The sequence below is a fragment of the Falco punctatus genome (genome assembly GCF_963210335.1).
Source record: "Falco punctatus genome assembly, chromosome: 3".
NCBI lineage: Eukaryota > Metazoa > Chordata > Aves > Falconiformes > Falconidae > Falco > Falco punctatus.
In genome coordinates, this window is record NC_137582.1 from 56,938,640 (window position 1) to 56,961,190 (window position 22,551).

The 22,551-nt window shown below is 38.0% G+C and overlaps 1 protein-coding gene across 3 annotated transcripts in view; it reads left to right on the forward strand.

Annotated features, from left to right (window-relative positions):
• Window positions 1–22,551, forward strand: part of ESCO1 (establishment of sister chromatid cohesion N-acetyltransferase 1) — a 40,159-nt gene that overhangs the window by 16,271 nt on the left and 1,337 nt on the right. For 2 of the 3 annotated variants that reach the window (XM_080380435.1, XM_080380436.1), the window contains exons 8-11: window positions 7,585–7,716; window positions 15,270–15,359; window positions 17,678–17,821; window positions 18,719–18,906. In XM_080380435.1, the coding sequence (XP_080236561.1) occupies window positions 7,585–7,716; window positions 15,270–15,359; window positions 17,678–17,821; window positions 18,719–18,906 (554 nt within the window). Of the gene's footprint in view, window positions 1–7,584; window positions 7,717–14,569; window positions 14,693–15,269; window positions 15,360–17,677; window positions 17,822–18,718; window positions 18,907–22,551 lie in introns of those variants that run through there. The other variant, XR_013927016.1, reaches the window with a different exon arrangement.

Sequence of the window (22,551 nt, forward strand, 5' to 3'; positions counted from 1 at the left end):
TACCTGGGGGAAAACTGCTTTTAGCATTGTCAAAACATATAGAGGAACCCAAATACTTGTTAAGCCATTTTATAAAATACTATCCTTGATATGAGTTACTGTGGAAACATGGCATAGTTGCATCTGGAGTAGTGTTTGCTATCATCTGGAGGGGAAAAATCACTAAATTAACTTCTAAAGTACCAGGCTTTTCTCATACTAATACTCAAGTGATTGGGGATTAAATGCATGTAATAAAATAAGGTACATTTTGTAATTAATAGTTTTGTTTACAAAACCATGGTGAGTTTCTTAAATGTGGGTTCTGAATCGCTGGACTGTTTTTTTTTTTTTTTTTTTTTTTTTTTTTTATAAATATTTTCAAAGGTATCTATGTACTTGTGTAATGATTCTCTGAGAACAGAGGAGATTGGTTTAAAAGCTGTTCAGGTTGAAATTTCTGCTATGCAGAGAGCAATCTTGTTACACACAGTCAAATCACTTAAATTAGCATTTATAGTGTCTGTAAAAAAATTTATAGTTAATAGTTAGAAATATTTTTTATTGCAGGTTTCTAGCCTATTGTATTAAGAGAAACAGTTTAATTATTCTTTACCTTGAGCAAAGTTGGGAAGTCATGTTTTTATTCTTAGCAAGGAACACTTAACTTGCACTTTCTTATACGTTTTAAAAAAACCAAAAGCCTGAAAGGTGACATTTTGGGCTCTCTGCTGTGAGGTCTCATTCTTTTGGAGATTTGTCAAGCTGGTCCATCTTAATGTATGTACAGAATTTTTTTTTCTTTTTGTAACTGAAGAGGAAAATCGAGTTGGGCTTAGTCTGACTCGCCACATGATGCACTGTCTTCATTGCACTGTTTTTTTCTGTTGAATTTTCCTAGTCTTTTGTATTTAAGTTTCACATCTGTCCTTCTAATTATCTTTCTGTATCTGTGGCTCAGAGTCTGGGATGTTAGAATATTGTCTGTGTGTTCTCATCTTTTTGTTTGCTGAGCTGTATTTACAGAGGTGTTACGGTAAAACTAGTCTTTGTTTTCCACAATATGCTTTACTACTTTATATTTAATCCTTAAAAATGTATCTTACCTTCCTCCTTCTCCCATATGATTCCTATAATGGATAGATTGATTTTCTATTTTTCTTGAGTAATATAATCTTTAACAAGCTTTAAGGCTATTTGGCTGTAACAGAAGTAAAATAATACAATTTCCATTGTGTTTCCATTGTACATTTTCCATTTGAAGAAGAAATACTTAGTGGCTGTACTTGCACCATTCTTTTTCTTGGTACGTATCATGTAGTTACCTGAGCAGCTTTCAAACGTGAAATTATCTTAATTTTGTAGAGGTACAGCTAGGACAGAAGATGACTTGGTTCTGTTTTCTTCAGATTTGCTTGCTGTCACACATCTTAAAAAGCAAGTCTCTATTTAGAGTGTAGAACTCCAGCTGAAAACAGGGAGGAATTTAATGTTGCATCAAATTTAGTAAAACAGTGACAGAAGACAATGGTGTTTGAAGTGATGTGCAAAGATTTAGGTTCAGACCAAGGAGAGTATGATCTGCTTTTCTGGAGGAAAGAAATTAAGGCTGAAGCTAAAAATATGTTCCAAATCCATTCAGAGAAGTGGTCTGTTCTGAGTATTTGTGAACTGTACCCTCTTACACTTCATTTGCATGTTCGGTTGATAGGTTAACAGGTTACATGAAGCTCCATATTGAAAATCTATTATTATAGAGTAATGCACTACAATTGTTCTTTACTTTCTAAGTACTTGAATCTGATGCGCAAATACAGGAACTTGAATATGAAATCATCCGTTTCTTTACTTCTGAAATGGAAAGAAATACAAATGTGCGAAGCATATGTTTTCAGTTTTCATAAAATGAGATGCTTTACATCCAAGACAAGGAAAGCCAGTTGTTTGCTTCTTGTAAAAATTCCGCTTGCCTGCCAGGTCTAGGACAAAATTTTGACCATAAGAATAAGAATTTTTAAAGGCATAAGTGCTACTAAGGAATGTTCTAAGTAACGACCTATGAGTTATAGGGATACTTCTTCCATTTTATGCCATTAAGGAGACATATTCCTTTCAAAATTAAGCTAGTCTTTTGAAAACTACACTCATCAGTCTTAGGAAGGAATGTGTAAAAAGAATGAACAGTGAAAACAAATCACTGAAATGATAAAAAGATGGTATAGAGTTACAGAGACTTTTCTGTGAGATCTGAGTTAATGCCTGGGTGCAAGCAAACGTGATTAAACATAGATGATCTTTATAAGTATCAGCAAATACATGGATTAGGATCGCTTCATGGAAGATGTGCTGATTCTGAGGCTTGAATTGGTCCTATATGTGAAAGTGATGTGCACGCTAATGCAGTTTATACATTTAGATATCATACTTGAAATTTTCCTTACATATATTTTGGTTAAACTTAAAAATAGTTTCCAGTTTGACTGAAGTAGGTAATATATGAAATAAATACTTTTGATTTAAACTGAAAACACAATTCTCAGTGGAAATAGTAAGTGTGAAAGTGATTTCTTAGGAGTCTAAAGGAAGTTGCATAGCTATGATTTAAAGTTGTTGTTTTCTTCCCTAAACTGGTATAGCCTGGTTGGCAATATCTCTGAAAAATTACAGAATGGCTTTTGGGCAATCTTTTGTTGTTCACATTAGTTAAACGCTGCCTCTTTTCTTTTCTGTAATCCCAGTAAAAACAAGGCAGTAGTTACTGCGTAAGTGACTGGGGAGCGAGTTTGGTAGTTGAGAGCAGTCACTTTGCCTCTCTTCCCACACAGATCCCACCCTTTGGGATAGCTCAGCTCTTAGTGGGGGTAGGAATGGCCATCCTTTCCTATTATCACTCCTTCCCATTTCTACTTCACTGCAGCAACCCAGCTTTGTCTGGCACATGCAGGTGGGTTGTGTTTTGTAAGGTTAGCTGGGGACCTGATACAGGCATTCAGGCACCAAGGCTGAAATAACATCGTGCCGTGGGTTAACCCTGGCAGGCAGCTAAGCACCATGTAGCTGCTTTCTCACTCCCCCCAAGAAAGATGGGGGAGAATACTGATGGGCTGAGATAAGGACAGTTCAATAGGTAAGGCAAAAGCTGCGAACCCAAGTAAAGCAAGCCCAGGAATTAATTCACCAGTTCCCATCGGCTTGCAGGTGTTTAGCCATCTCCAGGAAAGCAGGGCTCCCTCATGTGTAACAGTTGGGAAGACAAATGCCCTAACTCCAGACGTCCTCCCTTTCCTCCCTCTTCCCTTAGGTTTTATTGCTCGGCATGACACCGTATGGTATGGTATGGTCAGTCAGGGTCAGCTGTCCCAGCTATGTCCCCTCCCAACTTCTTGTGCACCCCCAGCCTACTTGCTGGCACAGCAGAGTGAGGAGCAGAAAAGGCCTTGATGCTGTGTAAGCAGTCTGCTGCAATAGGTAAAGCACCAATTCTGTTTTGGTCACAAATCTAAAGCATAGCACTATAGATACTGCTGTGAGGGAAGTTAACCGTAGCCCAGCCAAAACCGGTACCCATTGGAACACTCTATAATATTCTTGAATAATGTTTATATATGGGTTGCGAACGGATGAATTGTCCATTGTAAGTACTGTGCAGATTTGGGTTTTAACTTTGTATTTTTTTTCATATTGCTTTAGCTAATGACAAGTGAGGGAGGATACCATTTCAGGATGGATAATGACCCTCCCATTTTCATTTTGCAAATATGTTAAATAAAATCAGATACATTGCAGTTCTGAAAGGTTCAAGTTGGATTTATGTTCTTTGGCTAAAATAGCATTTCAGAAAGGTGGGTACTGGTGATGGTGTTTTTTTTGGTTTTGTTCTTTTTTGTTGTTTGGTTTCTTTTTGTTAAATTCCACAGCCTTCAAAATAAAGTGAAACTTGTTTCTGAGTTGGGTCATGTCTTCTGATCCTCCTGGTCAGCAAGGGGATCTACCCATCAGCTTCAGTCTTGAATGCATCTTTCACTGAAACAGCATTCTTTGACCTTTTCATTTTCTATGGAGAGCCCCAAAATCTTTGTGTTGTTCCTTCCTGCTCTTCTTGTATTTCCTTCCCAGCCTGCCTATTTCTATGGCTGGGTTTTATTCTTTGTTCTGTGAAAAGAGGAAAAAATAATCTTCCTCTAACTAACACTAGGTAATCAAGAAGGAGGTGACCTAATCTGTGCCTGAAGAGAAAAGAAAAAGGAAAAATAAAATAAAGGGCCCCTTTTCATCTCCTACAGAGGCACCAAATGCCTTTTTTGCTTGCAGGGCTCCTTATTCCACATATGGAGGATCAGCAGACATGCACCTTCTCAAAGAAGATATTGGTAAGACTTTTCTTTCTGTCTAACACAGAATTAAGAAACCTTTGTGGAGATTAAGGCAACGTTGTTGCAGTTCAACTACAGCTAGCTGTGAAACAGTGGATTTCCTGTATCTTGTGCTTATATTAATGAGGATTGCCTGAGATGTCGGGGAATGCTTAACTGCCATATATGCGTGCAGAATTTGCTTAGGAAATAAAAAGTATTCTTGCTTTTTGTTGTTATTGTTTAGAAAATTGAGTTTTAAATAAAGTAACATGTTTTTCTGCCTGCAGCCCCACATTTTCTTAAATACTGCTGTGAAAGCAATTTCTCTTAAGTTCTGAGAGTCAAACCTCTTAACATCTTTTTCTAGTTGTGACAAGTTGATGGTTTATTCTCCAGTACCCACTATCTGATGTTTGCTGAGAAGATTTCCGACCCTCCAGAACCCCAGTTTTAAGTGCTTATTTACTGTTACATGTGGTGCACAAGGTGTTCTTGGGTTGATTTGTTTGTTCCTCTCTCTCCATTAGGAAGGATTGGCAACATTATTGTTTGGGAATGCTTTTTCCCTCCTGATGCATGGCCTTTCCAATTTTGCTTATCAGTGATATCATGTTAAAAATAGTCGGATTCTGTAGATATTTTGTTAAATGTCAGGAATTATGAAAAATGCTTTTCTGTTATTATTTTGCACGTCCCTTTTTTTTTGTTGTTGTTGTAGTCTGCATTTGATTTACAAAGCTGCCTTTTCTGTTTGTTTGAAGCATTATGTCCTGTGGTGTGGCTTTGAAATAGCCTTTTTGTGTAACTGAAGTACTATTTTCTTTACTGCCCTCAAGATACTGTGAAGTATTTGCTGAAAAATATAGTCAGCATTTGTTAGGGCTACAGACAAAAGATTGCTTTAGATACTGCAATATGTTTTTTCTGATAATTCACATAACATGTTTTTGATACTAACCTCTTTGTGTAGCCCATTGGTACAACTGAATGCATGTAAAAATAGTATCAGTGAAATCCTAAAAAAACCCCCACCAGACAATACACACACACACACACACACAAACCCAAACCCCCTGATACCAGCAACATCCAAGAAAGTCAGACTGTAAAATACAATATGGCAGTACTATTCCGGGGAAATGATCTGTTCCTGAAGACTTGCAAAACAGCATGTGCATTTACAAGGCAGGATGGTGTGAGCTAAGGAGCCTGACAACTTTGAGAATATCCTTGCCCCATGTTTTTTGATGAGTTCCTACATAGCTAGGCTTTTTTTTGGCTTGAGATTTTTTGGTAGTGGACTAATAGGTACTTTAGCTTAAGGACCTTTAGCTTCTTGATCATTTGAACAGGAATTGTTTCCATTAGACTTACTGCAGTACTGATACGTACTAAGTATTTTAAGAGTTGCTTTCTGTAGCTGACTTCCTAATTTACATGTCTTCTTTATCAAAGTATGTTCCAGCATCGAAGTAGACTTCACTTATCCTACCCTAGGTACAGAGGATATGTTCTCCATCTTCAAGATAGGAATTACTAAATCTGGTTAAATTGGTTCATCTTAAGATAATTGCCGTACATCACTTTACTGCTGAACTGCCTTTTTTCATCTTCCACGTGTAAATCCTTGAAACGCAGCGTATTTGGTGGGCAAATAGGTACTTTGTTTTGAACTATATTGCTGCTTTAAAGGAAGCCTACGGGTAAAATAAGATGTGTTGGATTCAATTTTTATGCCTTTAGAAACCTCATATTATTCAAACTGCAGATCTAACCTCAGGGTTCATCTTTTCCTTTTTATTTCAGAAAATTAATGTTCTCCTATTTCTCCTTCTGTATACAGGAGGAATGTATAAATTGATGTACCATTAAAGCAGGGACTTTTCAGATTCAGCTTCTTTCTGTTGGCCTGTAGCCTCTTGGGAAGAAACTGATATCTACATTTTAGATTGCACTAATGACTGCTTGAAATAAGTTGCTGTTGTGCAGAGAACTGAGCTGTCATTTAGCTCTTAAATGTACTTAAACATATCTTTTAAAGATGGGAGGAGTAGGAAATGATTCATAAACACTTACTGTGTTGAAAAATGCTTCTTCTGTAAAGTCAGCTTTTTTACTATGAATATTTTCAGCTCTTAGAAAACAAAACTAAGTTCAGGTGATCTGTTTTCCTGCAAATTGTGCACTTTCAGTCTAAGCATACAGATAAATTTCCTTTTAAAAAACACTCTCAAGTCTTCTTTTTCTCATATAATATTCCCATTTTAGAGTACAAAATAACTCTTTGTTTCTCTATTACTTGTGATAAGTGTTAAAATAGATTAAAAGTGACATTTATTGCTGCTTATATAAACTCCATTTCCAAATGTAGTTAAAGAAAAAAAATGTATTTAAGCATTAAGCTATAATTTAAAACATGCCTTTTTGGCTAGAGAGGCTTCAATCTAACTGGCATTCTTTTGCTCTTTGCAGAAGGCACCCCCTGCACTTGATACTTCGTCCTTTATTAGCCACTGACTTCTTAATCTGAGCATACTTCCAAATTAATAACACTGTTTTAATGAATAAATAGCAAAGCAACAGGTGCTGAGTAGTGCCCTTAATTTGGTAATGGTTGGTTACGGAGTAGGAAGATAACTTAAAGGGTCATGAGTAAAATGATATGATCTTCCGCTTGTACTGTAGCTGCTATGCAGTGTCTGAAAAATAAGTTACGAACCCTGTGCAATTAAGATAGCATGTCAAACATCATAGCGTCTGTTTTTATAATATCCTTCCAAATGTTCAGGAAGGTGGCTCACCTTTGGCCCACCTCAAAGCAACTCACAACCAAAAGATAGACAGCAGCAAACTGTAGGGAAAGCCAAATAGTGTGGGGCTGGATGTCGGAATTTTCTTTGTGGAAGATGATAATATTTACTGCAAATAGAGTAACGAAGGAAGAATTCTCTGTCCTTTGTATTTCATAAAATAAAAGTAATTTGTTCAAAACTAATAGGAGTGGGGCTAATTTTAAGGGTAGAGTTTGTTCTGTGATTAATGCCTATGCCTTTTGAGGTTGGGTTTTTGAAAGGTGGAATTCTAAATTCCGTACTTGTTCTTTCTCCTTTTTCACTCTGTTGTCACCTCTGTTGAGTTTCCAGAAGATAAGTTGTAAAACGCATGGCTGATTAGATGAAAGTCCTGATGAATTGTATTACTGTGCTTGCAATTGACAAATACTTTTTTGTTTTGTTTTGTTTTTAAATAGGATGCAGGACAGAAGAGATTTGGTGCTATTTCCTGTAATATTTGTGGAATGCTTTACACTGCGTCAAATCCAGAGGATGAAACCCAGCATCTGCTATTTCATAACCAGTTCATAAGTGCTGTAAAATATGTGGTAAGAAAACTTTATATTTTTAAAGACGTAAGCATTATTTTTTATTTGCTATGTAGTAGTTGCAATTCATATTACATTAAGTCATATTTTAATAGGTTAATATCACAGTAGGCCATAAGTAATGCACTTTGGGAAATAAATGTGTTTAAGAGCTGTGGTAGACAGGTTATATGTAATGTATAAAATATTTAATAGGATAATGCTGTTTCATTGCCATTGTATTCTTTCTGTTAAAATTCCCAATCTTGGGGGCTGGGGGGGAGGTGAGGGTGGTGACAGGAAAATAAAGGAATGTCACTGTTGTGAAAGTGCTAAATACAGGTTTCAGTACAACTGGTGTTTGCAGTGGTTGGCTTAATAGTCTGATAAAGAGCTGATTGTACTGTTTTTGTAATTGTGTAATCTTAGATGACTTCTAAATTACCTTTTCTTAGTTAGGTGTACTTTGAAGAGAGACTGCCTAGGAATCCGGCTGATACAACTTCATAGTATATTGAAACTTTGCTGAATTCATAGTGTGATTGTAATCTTTATATTTAAAGTCCAAAGTATTATTCTATAATTTCATTTTATGTGGTGTATCTGAGTAGATCTCTCATTAAAACTCGTATTTGAAAAATTTTATACAATTTAAAGTATATTGTAAAATCAGCTACTTTACACTAGCTGATATTACAAGACTTACAGGAAATACCTGTTCACATGTCTGAAATCCAGAATAGAATCCACAAAGTCTGTTTTCTTTATCACACATGTTACCTTCAGTACTCTACACTCGAGTAGATAAGACCTCCAGGATAACTGAACTGAGGCCACCAATTCATTTCATGTAGATACCAAATGACTGTTGGGCTACTCTTAAGTCTCAAGCTCAATTTTATCCCACTGTTTACGAATATAAAGATGTATCTTCATAGCTAAAGCGTTTGAAACTGTCTGGTAAATAGTTCTGGTATTTGTTCTGTTCTTGGTCAGTTTTTGCTGAATAATCCAGGCATCCTGAAAGATCTCTTTTGATACACGTTGGGTACTTCATAGGGTGAGACTGGGCAGGGAGTGTGATGGAAAGCAGTACATTATTATGGCAGTATATAATATGTTTCCCCATTTTATTCCTGTTCGTGTCTCGTCATTATCCCCCAAGTACTTTCAGGTCTTGAATGTTGCCAAAGATGTAAACATAATTTACAGAAGATGGTGTTAGTTCTTTTGGACAGGAGCTGGCAGATGAGTTCAATAGTTATTTAAAGCTGCTATGTTCACATAGGTAGGAAGCCGCAGTGAAGTTTAAATATTTTGGAGGTTGAAAGAGCTGAAATTTCTCACTTGTATCTATGTCTTGAGTAACACCATGCTTAACAGAAAAGTGAAAGTTATTAAAGTTACGATAATTATTAAAAGCCTTAAACCAGTCATAAATAACTATGTGTGAAGTTGGGTATGCTTTTAATTTGAGAAAAAACTTCCCCTGTTGTTTTCTCAGTTGATAGGCATCTTTTTAAAACTTCATACAATGTGTACTCAAGCAAATTGCTTGCATTGTCAGTACAGTGAGTAAATGGTTTTATCTCTGAAATCTTTTAAGTCTCTAGTTGTGTTTTGTGACATCTAGATGTCTATAGAGTGATGATTTAGAAAATTATTCTGGACCAGAAACTGTAGACTAAGAGGTGAAGAAGGGGTCTTCTGAGTCTTTAAATTCCCCTCTGTTTCACACACACACACACACACCCCCCATAACAATTTGATTGACACTGTTTTCTGCGTGGGTAAGAAACTTCTGCCATGCTAAACAGATAAGTCTTTAACACTAGTCATTTGACCCATAGTTAGTGGTATGTGGTTGATTGTGTTGTGGTAATGTCCATGACAGAAGCATCCTCACCTCCTCTTAGAAAATAATTCTAATTTTAGATAAACCTTCTTGCCAGTGAATTAGTACACCAAGTCTCTACTTGTTAATCCTTAGTCATCCAGAGATACCAGAAGAATGATTGCTAGTTATCCTAGTTCTGCTAGGAGGTTTCTAGCGGCGATTGTTGGGAGGATGGCTTGGACGTGTGATATGCTTAGTTTCTAGGTATTTGTATGTAGTTGCTGTGTAGAAACTATAACTACCTTCCTCTCCCTGACAGGAAGTGTTAATGGGACAGTAGCATCATGGGATTAAAAAAATTGTAATAGAGAAAGCATTGGTAGCTTCTTGGTTAGACTTTCTGGTTCAGGAACATCTGGTCTTGGTGTGTTACTTTACTAGGTCTCCAGATACCCTTTTTAATGTAGTTAATATGTTTGGCGTTATTGTTGATTTCAGGCTGTTCTAAGATATCTTAGAAACATTTTTCATTCTCTTGTCATTCACATTCTTCATGCTATATAATGCAGTCCCAGTCTGACTTGAGAAGACTTTTCTCAGTTTTTCCTCCCTTTTGAGTGTCCGTTGTTACATGCCTAGTAGTTCTAGTGATCATTCATTTCATAGAATCACAAAAAGAAGACCTGTATACATTATCATGCTAGAGCTTCTTGCTGTGAACTGTGAAAATGGACCTCATTGTTACGGTCTTGCCCACCTGCATGCAGATGCTTTGTGGGTTCTTTAAAAATACTGAGTAGCCAGAAGGTAGTTTGCATGTAAATAATAAATTGTTTACTGTCTCCAGGAAAGTATAATTTTGTTTGATTTTTTTTTTAAAGGCCTATCATTTCTTTTAGTAAAAATTCATTTTTAGGTCTCTCTAGAAATTCCATGATGTTCCCAGTAGAACAGGCAAATAAGGAGATGGTATTGGGATACTTATTTTGTCATGGATGGCTGATGGAGACAATAAGGAAATCGGAGGCCTTGTATGAAGAGAAAAATTTTGGCAAGTTTAATAACATTTTCTAGATTTGGGAACAGAAGATTGGCAAATACTGATAGGGGTTTTCTGCAGGGTGCCATTTGCTATTAATAGAAGCATGCAAACTGAGTAATAAGAAGGTAGAGTGGTCAAGGATAGTACTGGAACAGGACTAGATCAGTGTGAGAGATGTCCCCTGCTGCATACAAATGTAGGAATCTGTCTCATTATCCTTCTGGTTTCAGACATCTGAAAGTCTCCAGAAAAAAGATGCCACTCTAGCACGTGCGTGCACTGAGTGATGGCATGTACATTAAGTGTTAACTCCAGTGGGATGCATAACTTTGTGGGAACTGATAGGTGGTTCAGTTTTATAAAATCCTCTAGCTGTGATACCACAGTATCAGTTGTGTATCCTCTCTGTGATACCACATAGTTTTAAAGAGCAAGACATTCTTTTTAATGAAGTTTTTAAGTTGCAAAGCCAAAAAATCGAAGTTGGGAAATGCCTGTGGATTCAGGTGCCTGATGTGAATGCAGCTAATGTGTTTGTATTTCAACCTCTCCTCTTAGTTAAAAATAGCTTGAGCTGAAGAAACTGGAAGAAGCTGTTATTTGAGCTTATGTCTAATCTCCTAAGTTTTCAATAGCTTTTCTCCTGTAGCTGTACCCAAGCCCATCTGTGATGTTCTTATGATATTCCAGTGGGGGGCGGGGAGGCAACATTTGACTTCTTGGGACCTAAGGCTGATAATAGAGTGTCAGGATTGAAGATGATGATGAACTTCATGTCATCTTAGAAAGATTTCATGCTTGTCTGGATTTGCATTAATTCCAAAAGTAATATATTTGTACAATATAAAACTTAATATTTCACATACAGTTCTTACTGTTGGCTGTCTTCTGTGAGAATCTTAGTTTTAACAGAAGGTAGTATTTAGTAGTTACATCCAAGGATCTTAGAATGTTCTACAGTCAAAACCTCATTCTCCATGTTGTGTTCATAGGAGAGGCAGAACATCTGTAATTTGCTAGGGAGTCAGGAAGAATGCAGTAGGCCCATTTCTATGCTGCAAATTATCAAGGATAATAGTGCACCACATTTTATACTAAACTTGATAATTAGGGAGAAATTTCATAAATGCCTTTCTTAGTGAAGACTGAGAATTATACAGCATTAACCACATTTTCCTTACTACCTCAGTATTTTTGAGGAAAAAACAATGTAAGAAAAATCCACCACCAATTTTCATGTATTTGTACTCATTCAAGAAATGGGGAGTTCAGACAAGCCAGAACTGACATATATAGAAAGATACCAGGTTTGCTATCCCATTTCCTACTCTTAGGTAAGAACTTTTAAAACAAGAGGAAATGCATGGGAAGCAGTCTATTCTGTCTTACAACTTGCTTTTAAAGATAAATCTACATCAGAGATTATTTTGAACTATAAGCAGAACATAATTCATGTGAAATTGAGCACTGAACATTTCAGTTGCTGTGCTGTTAATGTTGGAGCCATCTTTACAACTGTATTCTACATCATTTATTACATTTTATATATAATGTCCAGTGAAAGCGTTGCACTACACAGTGTAGTGGTAATTACTGTCTGTGCTATTTCACAATGTAGTAGCAACTGCTTGTCTGTATTGCCTGTTTTTTTAATAATTTCTTCCTTTGTAATTCTGTTGCCATTGCACCTTAATAAGCAAGCAGAAGTAATCTTTGCTTGTTTGAATTGGGAGGAAAAGTTAGAGGTAGATTAAACATTAGTTAAGGCAACTTTGCAATGCACAGTTACGTTTTCAAATGATTACAAATACCTGTAGGGTAGAAAGCTGTAAAATGGAGGGGAAGAGGGTATTGCAACAGGTAGTACACACCAGTAGGGCTCTGTACAGCACCAGTCTGACCAGCTGTGGTGATCAGGCTCTGTGTGCCTTACTGCTGCTGGCTATAAGTAGTCTGTTGTTGAGCAGAGGCTTCCAGTATCAGGGAGGAGTGGTACAACCATGTTTTTTATGCTAGGCCTCGCAGAACACGTATCTTGGTGGGAGCAATAGCTTTCCTTTTAACTTCATTGGTCAGCACAAGCAACGTATATCAATGCTTGGGCATCTGATTCAACAGTAAATAAATCTTAATGCCCTAAAGTAATGTCAATTAAAAGGAAAGGAAAAGCAAATTTTTTAGACATTGAGGTAGAATATTATAAAGTGTATTGCAGGCATAAAGCTTTTGTTTCTTACTGTAGCAAGGTGTTCTTGCCATCTGCTTGAGTGAGAGAGTCATACTGCAGTTCTCAGTGATTGAAATACCTTGTGGACTATTGTATTTTGTTTTAATAGTGTTAAGTCTTTGTTTTAAAAAAATATATTAATAGATGTGTTAAGAGAAATCATCTTCAGACCACATGCAAAATACTAGTACTAAAGCATATTTTGTGTATTGTGGATATCTAACAGGATCAGTCCCAGCAGAAGCTATAACACATTTTATTTAACAGCTTTAATGTTAGAATATGACAGAGCTGTGACCAATCTTGTGCATTACTTCCATCTTTCTGGTTTAAAGGAAGCACAGTTAATTGCTTACTAAGACTGAACAATAAGAATACTAAAGATGTAGATACTTATGTGAAATACTAGTTTTTCTTTTTGAAATTCTTTAGAGCTGCATCAGTAACAAAGAAATATGACTAAAATGTCTTCGCCAAAAATCTTGGATGAGCTTAGGGTTTGCAGAAACTTCTTGGAAAGCTTCATCTAAATGATACATTTCTGAATAAATTCCAAAATACCTTAATTTAGAAACTACCCCTCCTGTGAATATGATCAGTCCCCATATTCCACTAATACCTTCAGAAAATGAGCAGGTGGACAATAATGAAAATAATGAGCTCTAAGTATTGGAGGGTCAATTATTCTATTTTTACAGAATTATTTTTAACTTCTGCTAATATACTGTTGCTTAACAGTATAACAGCAGTATGATGTTCAGAAATGTTTTCTTCCATCGGATATAATTTTTTTTAAAATACCTGGCTATAATGCTAACAGGATACCTTAACCTGAAATTTAGGGTTGAATTTTCTGCTTTAGGCCTGCAACGTTCTGGATGTTTGGTAGGATTATCAAACTATATATTTATATCAAACAAAGCTATCACATAGCATTTATCTGCCAACTGATGGTCACAGTAGGTTTAAAATAGGCTATAGAAGGCTTTTGCAGGGCAAACGGTAGCCAAAAGGCAGCAAAAGGTAAAAAAAAAATTTGAGCGAGGGTGGTATTTGAGGTTGGAGAGCAGTAAACCATTAATCTGTGCCAGAGTCTTTTGACACCTTTTCTGTGTCTCAAAAAGTATGTCACGATCCCACAAATTGCACTTTTCTGCTTACTTGAATATTGTGACACTTTACTCCCTTTGTGTTCAGACCATAATGTATGTAAATTCAAACAGGTTCTTAATTTGTGTCGGTATTCAGTGCAACTCCTACTGAGAAGAGCAGGCAGGATTAAAATGGTGTCTGTGTTGCAATCATTGCCATGCTGGGTGCCAGACTTGAATAGTTCCAGAGCTACCAGAAAGTAGATAGATTTCTGAAACGTATCTCTTCATGTCTTGGTTGGGGTAAGCGAGTAAAATCAGCATGATTAAAATGAGATACAGATCAAGTGTTGTAACACTTCAGTTTATCTTTTTTTGTGTGGTAGTTTATATGGCATTCATTCAGTGCCAAATTCCATTGTTTGCTCTTTAGTTGAACGTTATTTTATGGGAAGGTACAGATTTCAATGAGAATTATTCCATCAATATTGTTTCTTCAAAGGCTTTTTTATTTAAAGTTGCTTTGAGTAAGGCTTGTTGATCAGCCTTTTTAGTGGCTGAAGTTACTTCTGCATTCAGTATTTTTAGGTCCCATCAAAGCAACTTGATTTCTAATAACTACCAGTCCCATCTTACTAGATTTAAGTGGCTTTTTTGTTTTGTTTTTTTCCATGCAGGTACTGCTCATTATTCACCACGAGTGTGGATCTGAAGAAGAGTTAATTACCTCTATTTTTTTGAGTATGTTTATACTTCAGATACACACAACGTAGCCTCCTTCCCCATTAGATTCTTAGAAGGTAGTTATACATTTTTTTCTAGTATCCTTCTTGTGGCTTTAACAGTTATGATCAGTAACAAATTAAACTATTCCTTACATTTTGGGCAACTGCATGCCAATCAGTTCACTTAGAACCTCCTGGAGGTCTTTCGCATGCCAAACTTTAAAACTGAGTGTGTATTTGTGGAGGTAACTATGTTAAAAAGAAATCTTTTATTAAAACTTAGGGGTTTTCCCATTCACTGGACTTCGGAAAATAAGTATTACGTAGGTTTGGAAATCAGTTATGTGAGCTGAGTTTGCTGCTTCTATTTTAAAATTCAGTTTGCACTGCAGTGCTGGGGGAAAAAAAACTAATTGGGAAATTATAAGACACTTTCACAAATTGTTTCTAAATATAGTTAGGCTATTGTATAAGATCCTATTATATCTGTTGTGCTCATTTTAAAAAGCTAGCTGAAGTTTCCTTCTCTAGCAAAGCAACTGCTAAATAGTGTGAAGTCTGCGTAAATTCAGTGTCTAGAACAATAATACACAGTTCCTATTTGTAAAAGTACACCTTGTATATGGTTTAGATAAGTGTCTGTTTTATTTAGGGTTGGAAGAAGGAGAGAATTCTGGCAGAATATCCTGATGGAAAGATAATAATGGTTCTTCCTGACGACCCAAAGTATGCACTTAAAAAGGTATGGTGGAAAGGACTGGATTGTATATCTTACCTTGTTTGATGTTTTCATGTAAGTAATGAGTATGTTCATAGTAAAGTTTGCATAATTTACATGCAAGCAGTTGAAGTCAATACTGCAGCGGTCCTGTAGCTTTTTCCACAAACAGGTTGGACATCTCATTACACACTGTTGCTCCCTTCATAGAGAAGATGGGTCTGAGCAGGAGTGGAAGGCAGAGGGAACAGCATCAACCAACTGACTTTTTTGTTAAATTTTGTTTTTCATATACTTGCTGAATGTCTGCCAGATATTTTATGTAATATAAACTTCCTACTATAGTTAAACAATGAAATATGTTGACTTCATTACACAGCACAAATATGGCACCATTCTCTAAATGATCATTGGATAAAAGCCGATTTAGGTGGAAAGTGGCCTAAAATTCATGTAGTCTGTTCCCATGTCCAAAGCAGAACCAGCTCTGCTTATGATGCATCTGACAACTTCCTAAGACTTCTACCAGTGGAGGTTTTTTCTGACCCCTTCAGACTCCGTTGCGGTAGTTTGCTATCTGCAACATTAGGAATTTTTTCCTAAACATCCAGCAGAATCTCCATGCTAATAATTCAAGCTCATTAGTGCTAATCATACTACCATAGCTGTAGGAAACATCACCCTTCTTCTCTTTGCAACAGCTTTTTTTGTGTTTGTAAGGAGCTCGACAGGATATGCTGGTTTTTAGTTCATACTCCTAAATAATGCCTTACAGAGCTCTGATCATTGTCACACTGTCTTCTAGATGATTTCCATTTGTGCCACGTCTGATGACTCTCTTGAAACCCTTTATGTAAAACTGGGCACGGTACGCTAGTGGAGACTTAGAGCAGCAGGGCACTTCGGTGTCTTGCTGGCTAGCCTGTGTTCATGCATCTTAATACGTCATTACATTTGCTTTTTCAGTAGCATGGCATTGAGTCTGTTTAGCTGGGGATTTGCTGTGACTAATAGGTACATTTTACAGTATCACTAGACAGGATCACAGGATGGTTGAGGTTGGAAGGGACCTTTGGAGGCTGAATTGATGCCCCAGTCAGCTGTTTCTGATGTCATGACTGTAGTTGGTTTTTGAATTGGAAAGAAACTACAGTTTTATTTTTACAGTATTTTATGCAGATAAGTTTAAGTTTTGTTTCTCTGGTGGTATTTCTTAATTTCAGTACATTCATTGCACATTCATTTTTTTACTAAAATGGCTGAAGAAAACATTACTTAAACTATCTAAGTGGGGCAGAGGAAAAGAAGACTGCAGCAAATTATTAAGACATTTAGGATAGAGTTCTCTATAGTTCTGTGTGGTTAAAGTTGAGAGAATCTACAGATGTCACCACTGTGGATGACTGACTTCCAGAATGGTTACCTGGTGTTTCAAATTGGTTAACTGGACTTGTCATTAAAAGATTGGTACCTGACAGTTAGGTGAGAAAGTAGAGAGTAACTGTTACCATGCCTTTTAAAAAGTTAATTTAAAAGGGTTTTTTTAAACACATTTTTCAATTGATAGTATTAACTTCAGGTATTCATAGCATCAGTGATTCTAGTTTTGCTTTATTAATGTAACTACAGCGTGCATTAAAGAAGCTTATGCTGTTTAATGGACCACTTAGGAAGGGCCACCCTATTTCTGTCTCACGTGAGATGATAGAGGGGTGATGGAGGCTGTTTCAATAGGTACAAGAATCCCCCCCCCAAATCTCAGCTCATGCATAAGCTTTTGTTTGCATTCATGCTGGAATTCATATGCGTCTTCTAAACTTGCTAGTATTAATTTTTATTTTTAGTTTCAGTTACTCTTTGCAAAGCTAATGGAATATAGCAGAAAGTTTGAGAAGAGGTGACAGTTAATTCATTCCTTTACAATAAATGCATATGTTTTCTAGGTGCTTTGGCAGTGTGCTTGGTGTCATCTGCTCAGAGCCCTTAATGGATTAGTTCTTTCAAGACTTGAAAAATAACAGACAGAAAACCTTCAACTAAGCTAGTTTAACTTTTTGCCTAGATCTCATTTATTTCTAGACTATCAGAATCCACGCTTTGGTTATCTGCATTTGAAGTTTGGACCTAGTGGGAGCAGATTTAGAGGCCTCTATTCCTCCCATTTCCAGCCAAGTATTATTTAAGGAATGTTTATGTGGACTGATGTATTGCAGGTTACTTAGGATAATCCTTAGCTTCTGGAATACCTTTCAGTGTTCTAGATACCTTAGTGCATTTTTGTAAATCTGTAATTGTAATGTAAATTTAAATGTGTTCCTTAACATTTAAACTTCTTTTCACAGGTTGAAGAAATTAGAGAAATGGTAGACAATGACTTGGGATTTCAGCAGGCTCCGCTCATGTGTTACTCTAGAACTAAAACTCTTCTTTTTATTTCTAATGACAAAAAAGTTATTGGCTGTTTAATTGCAGAGCATATCCAGTGGGTAAGTGATTGAATTGGAGAAGGGCAATCTGTGTCAGATTATAACTGTAATTAACTATAGAATTACCTCGGAGTTTAAGTCGAGCCATTTAGCAAATAAGTATTCTGTGTATGCCTTTTCCACAGAGGAAGAGGCTTTTGGCGGTAGACCATTCTGAAATGTAGCTCCTCAGTTTTGTATAGTTGACACTGAGCTGAGACACGTGTAGTGTCATACTTGGCTCAGGCCTGCCTCATCTAAGCACTTGCTACAGCCCAAGGGTGGAATTTTTCTTCCTGTGCTATTCTTACACTCGCTCTGGCTCTCCTCTTGCTTGTTGACAAGCAGATGAAACTCCCTTCCCGGTAGGAATCCAGTGTGAATGAAAAAGTGGGTACTTTGTAGAACTGCGTTCTATCACCGCAGGGTCAAACAGCTTCACAGTGCACAGAAGCAGGGGGAAGAACTGTGCAGTGGAGAGCGGGAGAAGAAGTCATACTGCTAGTTGCAGTACTCAAAACTGAGTCAGAATTTTGTCGCATATTCTGTCTGTTCCCTTGTAAACTGGTTTTCTGCTGCCCCTTGGGAGTAGCAGACAAGGAAAACAATCTTGGTGAAAGTCAGAGAAATTGATGCAAATACTTTTAATACAGGTGGTAATACGAATTGGGTTATATGTTGCCTTTATTTTAAATTAGATAACCTTTAGAGAGGTTTTTTGGTGTAATCTTTTATCATCTGTCCCAGTTTTGAAACTGTTAAGAGTAATCAAATGAGACCCAAATATGCAGTCCTTTTGGTAAGACATTTTAGCAAGTAAATATGTTTAACTGAAATAAACTGCAGAAGAATTATTTTGTTCAGTCATTAGTGATGCTTTTATGAAGTGACAGATTTTTTTTTTTACATCCGCTGCAGGGCTACAGAGTTATAGAAGAGAAGGTTCCAGAAGTCAGTTCAGAAAATGAGAAAGTCATATTTGAAAGACAGAAAGCGTGGTGCTGTTCAACTTCTCCAGAACCTGCTATTTGTGGGATTAGTCGCATATGGGTATTCAGCATGATGCGTCGAAAGAAGATTGCTTCTCGGATGATAGAGTGTCTTAGGTAATGTAAAAAAAGTTCCTTGGTTACATGTGTTACAGATAGAACTAATTCTATTTATATATATATATATACATATTTATATATATAAATAATAGATATTTATTGCTTTGTGTGTCTCAAGCTTGTATTTTTAAGCTGCTGGCGTTACTGGGGATGTAGATTTGAGCACAGTTGACAGTTCCAGTATTATGTGGAGTTCAGTAACTAATGTCAGTGTTGTGCAATAGCTTGTCTGTAACAGAAATCTTTCTGCTGTGTGCAACTGTAATGAGTCACTGTAGCAGACTGCCAATGAGCTTGGGTAAATTCCTCTGAGGTAATTAAGAGGGAAGAAAATGAGACTGTCTTTGGTCAAAGTGTGAGATTACCCAGAGAACTGTTGAGAACTGGAACCTAACCATTGGCTGAACATCGTTTTCTTAGAGGTAGAAAAGTGGAGAGAACAGAGAGGAGCACGCTGAACTATTTGATACAGTCTGGTGGCTTCCAACTGTTTTTTGTTTGCATTTTGGGATTGTTTGTTTTTTTTTTAGTTTGCTGAGGATTACAAGGTATTTTCAATTTCCATAAAGATATAGTACCTAGTGATGAGTGTATTTAGCTGAAATGCTAAGTGCTAGATCCATAAAAGGACTCAAACATCCATGATACTCCTTAGATAAATTTTAAAAATTTTAATTCTCCAAACCTTAGATTGCTTCTGGTGACATTTCATAGAAGTTTAAATGCCTGTTCCAAGTAATGCCAAGAACTTCCCAAACCTTATTATTGCTGAGCAGTCAGGTTAGTGCCAGGTGCCTGTCTAGCCCCATCTTGTTGGAGTTTGTGGCAGAGGTACTGCCGTGTCTGCCAGTCCTTGCCCTCTTGGGTATTTGGGGACTTCAGTAAAGCTGTTCTGCAGAATGCATCTTGCCTGGCTGGTGGAGCACCAGAAAGTTCCTACCACATGATGTTCTGTGTGAACTATTGACCACAAAGCTGTATTTTCAGATAAACGTATTAACTTGATGATTTGGTTATATTTTTAGCTGATTTTTAGTGGTGCATTCAGTAGCTTCCTAGAAACTTTATCTAAAGCAAAGATTTTTTTTTTCCCTAAAGCGATGCTGGAGTTGCTTGGTCAGTTACAGCTCTAAAGGATCTTTAGAATCAATTTTAATGGTTCATTGCAGCTAGTGAGAAGAGGTCTCAGTTTCCCTCTTGTGCACTGCATCTTACCTTTTGCTGTGCTCTGGTGCTTGTTTGGCCTTCCGTTAGCTCATTGCTGCATTAGTAGGAAACTGGCTCCACAAGAAGAGCTTTGTGTTAATTCTGCTGCTTGATTGGTTTGTAGAAAGGTCTGATGAACTCTAGACTTGGTGAAAACCCGGGAGCCCAGAAAGTTGCAGAAGGCAAAGGAAGGAGTTGCTTATCAATGGCAGTAAGCAGTTAATCTGCTCAGCTGCCAGTGAAACTTCAACCTAAATGTCTTCGGTAGCAAAAGGTAGTTTGAATGGGATGATTCTGGTAGCCAGCTGTATCCTGATTTCAAAATGTTGAAGGCATCCTAGCAGACTTTTAAGTCCATTTTAAGAATGTCTGGCCCATTTCACTTCAGCTTTCACAGCTGACCTGGAGTCACAAAAACCTGGACAGTCAGTCTTCAGAACCTTGCAGAATCATCTTCCTTAATACACTAAAAAGAAGGGAATGAAGCTGGTAATAATTAAAAAGGATTTTGTTCCTGTTGTCTCTTCCTCAAGATTCAATGGAGATGTCCATATGGTCGAAGTTCGTACTTGCTCTGCAAGTATGTTTAAGTTTATTTTATAGGAATTAAAAAACTTTAATGGGGGTTTCTTCTCTTTCAAAGGATGAACACTACCTCCTTCCCCTGATTGAAGTCTTAGAGCCTAAGATCACTTTTCTCAATTTGCTCACTAGCCATCCAGAACAGTACAATGGTATCCCTCGATTGTCTCCTCTTTTTTCAAATAAGAATAACCCACATATTTTCATGAAGAAGTTAAGCAAATTGAATCTTCCTTTTCATGTAGTTATTACTGAAAATGTATCACTTCAGAATTATGCCTTGAGGTTGTGTTCTTACATGTTCTAAATTAATCCAAGATGTACTCTCATCCAAACGGCAGACTTTTTTTCAAACTAGGAATTTGCAATTTCATCAGGTCCTTTCAACGCTCTCTGTAAGCACCTGAACTTGTTTGTACCTTGTGTTTTCATTCCCAGTGACTGCAGTCATAGTCCTAGCAGTCTCTTTTCTATGAAGAAATAGTTGGAATGAATTCAAACTTCTTTTTTTAAAACTCTGAACTCTTGATACAACTCCCAAGCAATGGCTTTGTACGAACATTTCTTCTAAAATAGCAGAACATTATAAAAACCCTCCCAGAGCAAGTGATCCTCCTTGCTGCTTGGAAGGAGAAGACAGATCATGCCATAGAATCATTTAGGTTGGAGAAGACAGTTAAGATCATCGGGTCCAGCCATTAACCTAACACTGCCAAGTCCATCACTGAACCATGTCACTAATCGCCGCATCTACGTGGTTTTTAAACATCTCCAGGGATGGTGATTGCACCACTTCCCTGGGCAGCCTGTTCAAGTGCTTGGCCACCCTTTCAGTGAAGAAATTTTTCTTAATATCCAATCTAAACCTCCCCTGGTGCAGCTTGAGGCCATTTCTTCTTGTCTTCTTGCTAATTGTCTGGGAGAGGAGACCTACCCCTACCTGTCTACCTAAGGAGGCCTGACCCCACCTTTCAGGTAGTTGTAGAGAGCAGTAGGATCCCCCCGAGCCTCCTTCTCTCCAGACTAAACAACCCCAGTTCCCTCAGCCGCTCCCCATAAGACTTGTGCTCCAGACCCTTCACCAGCCCCGTTGCCCATCTCTGGACACGCTCCAGCACCTCTATGCCCTCCTTGTAGTGAGGGGCCCAAAACCGAACCCAGCATTCGAGCTGCGGCCTCACCAGTGCCGAGCACAGGGGGACAGTCACCTCCCTTGTCCTGCTGGCCACACTGTCTCTGATACAAGCCAGGACGCTGATGGCCACCTTGGCCCCCTGGGCACACTGCTGGCTCACGTCCAGCTGGCTGGTGACCAGCACCCCCAGGCCCTTTCCCACCAGGCACTTCCCAGCCGCTCTGCCCCAGCCTGTAGCGCTGCGTGGGGCTGGTGTGACCCAGGGGCAGGGCCCGGCACTGGGCCTGGCTGCACCTCAAACAGTTGGCCTTGTCCCATCGGTCCAGCCTGTCCAGACCCCTCTGCAGAGCCTGCCTGCCCTCCGGCAGGTCAACCCTCCCCCACAACTTGGTGTCACCTGCAAACTTACTGAGGGGGCACTCGATCCCCTTGTCCGGATCATCAACAGAGATACTAAACAGCACTGGCCCCAGCACTGAGCCCTGGGGAACACCACTTGTGACCAGTCCCCAGCTGGATGTGACTCCATTCACCACCAGCTGGGCTCGGCCAGCCAGCCAGCTTTTAACCCAGCACAGAGTACACCTGCCCAAGCCATGGGCAGCCAGTTTCCCCAGGAGGATGCTGTGGGAGACGGTGTCAAGGGCTTTACTAAGGTCCAGGGAGACACATCCACAGCCTTTCCCTCATCCGCTAGGTGGGTCATCTTGTCATAGAAG